The sequence below is a fragment of the Nestor notabilis genome, unplaced genomic scaffold (assembly GCF_000696875.1).
Source record: "Nestor notabilis isolate BGI_N333 unplaced genomic scaffold, ASM69687v1 scaffold16780, whole genome shotgun sequence".
Taxonomy (NCBI): Eukaryota; Metazoa; Chordata; class Aves; order Psittaciformes; family Psittacidae; genus Nestor; species Nestor notabilis.
The window spans coordinates 1-5189 of NW_009910807.1; the positions used below are offsets into that span (position 1 = coordinate 1).

Below are 5189 nucleotides of genomic sequence, written 5' to 3' on the forward strand. Positions count from 1 at the left end.
CCGCAGCCGAGCTCTCCTTCGCCAGCTTCCCGCCCCCACGGCTCCGCTTGACACTCTTGTAGAACTGTCCCCAGCGATGCCGCCCCGCGTCCTTCTTCAGCCTCTTCTCCTTGGCCCGGCGGTTCTGGAACCACACCTGGGGCAGGGAATGGGGACATTGGTGGCACCACAGCTCCCTGGCACCCCTGCATGCCAGCACCCCTGCAACCCAGCACACCAGCACCCATATAACCCAGTCGGCCAGCATGCCAGCACCCTGGTACCCCTATGTCCCAGCATGTCAGCATTGCTGTACCTCTGCACCCGCAGCACCCCTGCAACCCCACGTGCCAGCACCCATGCAACCCAGTCCCCCTGCAACCCATCATACCAACACCTATACAGCCCATCTCCCACACACTCATGTAAACCAGCACCCTGTAACCCAGCACTCAGGCACTCCTGCATCCTGGCACACCAGTACCCCTGCCAACACCCCTGCAACCCAGCATGGCAGCAGCACCCGTGAAACCCAAATCCTACACACCCCTGCAACCCAGCACCCCGCAACCCTGCACATCAGCACCCCTGCACCTCAGCAACCCAGCATGCTAGCACCCTGAACCCCAGCAGGCCAGCACACTGGCACACCAGCACCCTGGCACACCAGCACCCCTGGAACCCAGCTCCCAGGCACCAATGCCACCCCAATACCTCTGACACCCCTGCATCCTCTGCAACCCCGCACCCTGGCATCCATTCACTCCTGAAACCTAGTACCCCTGCAGCCTGGCACCCCAGTCGGACTCCTGCATCCACCTTCACTAGGGGCAGGGTGGAGAGGGGCATCCCTGTGGTCTCACCTGCACCACCCTCATGTCAAGTCCCGTCTCAGATGAAAGCTGTTCCCGTACATGCCGTGCAGGCTTGGGGGAGTTTTTGTAGGCGTTCTTCAGTGTCTCTAGCTGCTTGGCCGTGATGGTGGTCCGGGGCCGCTTAGCACCCGCCTCAGAGTCATCTACAAGTGAAGGAGCCGGTGCCAGCCCCAACCGCAGCAGCATGAGCAACCCTGAACCGCCGGCATGCACCTCTGGGGAAAAGCTCCCCCAAAACCATCTGCCCAGAGCCCAGAGGTACAACGCCAGGGACATGAGCCATGGCCACCCCTCGATGTGATGTCCCACCTTGTAACCCCTTCGGGGTGCCTACCATTCTGCTTGGCAGTCTCATAGTCCTCCTTGCAGACCAGCCGCCCATCCTCCATCAGGTAGAACTCATCGCCGGTGGCCAGCTGCCGGCTGCAGATGATGCAGGCGAAGCAGTGGAGGTGGTAGACAAAGTCCTGGGCTTTGCGGACCACCTGGGTGGGAGGGATGCCCTGCTGGCAGGCCGTGCATTTGGTCCCGAAGCGCCTGCGAGGAGAAGCAGACACCCCTGAGGCCCTCGGCAAGGTGAGCTTTGCTGGAGATGGGGTGGGTCCCAGGAGGCAGGGCAGAGTTTTAACCAGCAAACAACCTTATTATGCATGACATTTCACACGGTAGGGGTTTATCTTCTTCAATGTGAAAGACCGGCCTAATGGAGCTGAGGAAGGTTTGATTTTAATGGTTCTTTTAACTAATGCTTATAGGCTGCCTGATTTTCCCCTGCAAGGACAGTACATATTTCATCCACATTAATACCAAATAAATTAATTACACCTCCCCGCTAGCATGGTGAATCCCAGATTAATGCAGAATGATGGGGTTCTTATACCATAATGACAGCCCGATGGGTGCAGTGGGTGTGCTGGCTTGGAGCAGGCATGAGGCCAAGAAAGCCCTCCATCACGGCTGCAGGGAGCATGCAGGAAGTGTGCAAGGACCAAATGGGTGATCACATATTGGAACAGGCTGCCCAGGGAAGTGACAGAGTCACTGTCCCTGGAAGTGTTCAAAAACCATGTAGATGAGACCCAGTGACATGGTTTAGTGGTGGACTTGGCAGTCCTGGGGTAAAAGTTGGACTTAATGACCTTAAAGGACTTCTTCAACCCAGCTGATTCTATGAGGAGTATGTGAGAAGTGCAGAAACAGCATGCAAGGAGCATGAGGAATGGGACAAGAAGCATGGAAGGGAGCATGCAAGAATTGTGGAAGGAGAATGGAAGGAGCATAAAAGGAGCGTGCAAGGAGTGTGCATCCCACCCAGGAGCCCTGTGGATCACAGGTGCTCTGCTGCAGAGCCTCTGGGGTGCCCATTGCTTGGGGTACACTCATGATGTGACAGGTGCAGTTGCCCTGTGCAGACAGGAAGGCTAACACTCAGACAACACCCGGATAACATGCGGTGCAAACTGAATTAAAGGAGCAAGGGCAACATGTGGCACGAGGTGGTGGCAGCACAGGAAGAGGTCAAAAGCAAGTGGACATACCACGGGTGTTTTCAGCAACAGATACTGTGGGCTTTGGGATTGACATGGGGCAGATGCTCACGTCCCACCAGCAACACAGGCGCTCTGCTGGCTCTTCCATGCTCTCCCCAGCACCTCATAACACCCCATCAGCAGGGCACTGGGACTACACAACCATCCTGGATGTTGCAACAGCAGACCAGGCAGCAAAGCTACCAGAATAATCTGTCCCCTGTGCCTCAGACAGATCCATCTGCCTCCAAGGAGGCTGCCCAGGAAAATCCAAGCCCCTTGGCCCTCAGCCCCAAGGCTGCAGAGACGGGCAGTGGCATTGGGAGTGCACAGGGGGTACAGCCACCCTGGGCACCTCCTGCTGCCCCCTGAGGGTTGAACATCCCCGAGTCACACAAGCCCCACAGCCATCCCTGCCCTCACACCACCTGGAAAGCCAGGGCATAGCCACCAAAGCTGGGTCCCCTAGTCACAAAGGGGTCACCTGGGGTGAGTGATGGGCACTGGGCATGAGTGGTGCTGGTGCAATTTCAGCAGCTGCCCAAAGAGGTGCTGGAAGCAGAAGGCAAGAAGGCAAATATGTTTTGTCTCATTTTCTAGGCTTGTATCCTAATGGGAGAGTCCCTGGAAATCTGCTGGGGAGACTTCAGCTCTCCAGGAGCTTGGAGGAAGGTATGGAAGGAGGGAGGAAGGGAATTGGGGGATGTAGGGATGGACAGAGGGAAGGATAGGACAGACAAACAGAAGATGTTTTTCCATGCCCAAGGCTGAGCCAGTGCAGGCTCTGCAGCCCCTATCTTCCCTCCACCCGATCACCATCCTTCAGAACACTATTAAAGCCATTTTACCCTCCCTCAAAGCATCCTGGGGTGTTTCTGCACCACTTGGGGACAGCCAGACCCAGGACAGAGCTGCCCACAGCCAGGGACCAAGGGCTGCAATAGGGGAGAGGTTAGAAAAGATAAAAATTAAAAAATCTGGTATTTTCAGGAGTGCTCCTGCATTGCAAACCTGCCCCTGAAGCTGGTCTTAAATCCTCATGTTCTCTGCAGGTTACCTGCCTCAAAATCAATGAGCAGTTGAAAGAAAGGTGAGGCAAGTGCTCGAGAGAGTGCCGAGATGCTATTGATTGGCACCAAATAATCCAGGCAGGACCTCATCTAAGAAAGTCGCTGATCTTTCAACTCTAATTAATATTGATTACCCACACCTTTTGGGCAACTATTTAAATGACTTGGAGATTAATAGGCTGGAAAATATGAGAAGTGAAGTGTTGTTAGCTAGGCTGTAGTGGACGCTTTGATTGTTGCACATTCACCAGCTGGGAAGGAGAAACTCAAGCTGCATCTTTGGCCCTGATGGCTGGAGGGGCTGGGGTCGCACAGGAGGCCTGAGAGCCTGGAGATGGGCAGGCAGGGAGAGTCCAGAGCAGGCATGCGCTGGCCAGGATCCGGCCCTCCTCCCTGCAGGAAGTGTGAGCAGCACCCCTCTGCTTCACAACCATGCACCGCCGGCAGAGCTGTGCCCAGCCCCAGTGCAACACTCCCACCATCCCTTAGGAAAACTCCCACATTTCGCCAGCAGCCTGGGACTAAAGCATCCCCGCTGAAAAGTCCGTTTTTAACAGGAAACAGGTTGTCCTATCCTGCGGGATCAGGGAAACGCTGAGGCTGAGGCATCACACAGCTCGGAGGCAGCTGACAACAAAATCGAATGAGGTTTTCACACCACTGGGAGAAAAAAAGGAATAATAATAATTAAAAAAAAAAAAAAAAGTAAAAAGCTGAAGTGTAAAAACGGCATCAGCAGACCCGGGAGAAGAGCGAGGCTCGGGCAGGAGCAGGCAGCGCTGCCGCTGCCTTGCACGGGTTTCTCCTGCCCTCTAGCTCTGAGCAGAGCCAGGACCACTGCCAAACCACCGCAGCTTGCCATCCCATGGTGGCTGAAATCAGCACTGGGGAGGGACAGGAGCATAACGGAGATTTGGGGCTCTCAGAAGGTTATACCCATGAACAGCACAGAGCCTGCGGTAGCTGAAAACCACCAGCACTTCCCTTATTTCCATAGCAAACAAACAAAAGTTAAACGAAGATTTTGGAGAAATTACACTTAAAATAGGTTGTGTGTTTGTCAGCTTCGCGGGTGGGGAGATGGCACTTTTAGGGGCTGTGCCGAGTGGTACTCACTTGAAGAAGTCCTCCTTGCAATAGACGCTGCCGGCCCGGGAGAAGCAGCCGTCGGCGATCTGCATCTGGCAGTCGGCACACTTGAGGCAGGAGCTGTGCCAGTGCCGGTCCAGGACCTTGAGGATGAACTTGTCCAGGATGTGCTGGTTGCAGCCGGCGCACTGGGGGATCTCTGGGCCGGGAGGAGAGAGAAGCACAGAAGAGCAGTGTGAGCTTCGGCAGTCGCCTCATCCCGGCGGTGCTCCCACCCGGCTGATACAGCTGGCAAAGCTCCTTGCTGGCACTTCGCGAGTGATAAGCTGCCACCTGTGACCTTGCCGTTCTCCTGGCACATCTTCCTTTGCAAACCTTCACCGAAACCCTCCAGGATAGCTAAGTCCAGAGCCCCACCGGCTCCTCCAGGCACAGTACACACTGACGCTTTCCCCTCCTGCATCAGGCCATGTCATGCTCCCTGCCACACGTTTCCCTGCCTGCCTCTTGCTCCCTCTGGGATGGATTCCTGCAACCCACAACCAGGGGTATGGCTTGCTGTTCCCTGCGGCTCCTCCATCCCCCAAGAGCCAGGCTGCTGGGGAGACCCAGGGGTTCACCTACAGGGTCCCAGGGGTGCAGGACAC

At 55.8% G+C, this 5189-nt stretch overlaps 1 protein-coding gene across 1 annotated transcript; it reads right to left on the reverse strand.

The window, feature by feature from the left end:
* Positions 1-7: 7 nt before the first annotated feature.
* On the reverse strand, positions 8-4739 carry LOC104403567 (LIM/homeobox protein Lhx4; the record flags this gene model as incomplete). Its single annotated transcript, XM_010011756.1, has 4 exons — positions 4570-4739; positions 1189-1391; positions 843-997; positions 8-136 (listed from the first exon to the last, which is right to left on the reverse strand). Coding segments are annotated over exons 1-4 (552 nt in total), but the record flags the coding sequence as incomplete, so codon positions are not given.
* Between the last annotated feature and the right edge of the window lie 450 nt (positions 4740-5189).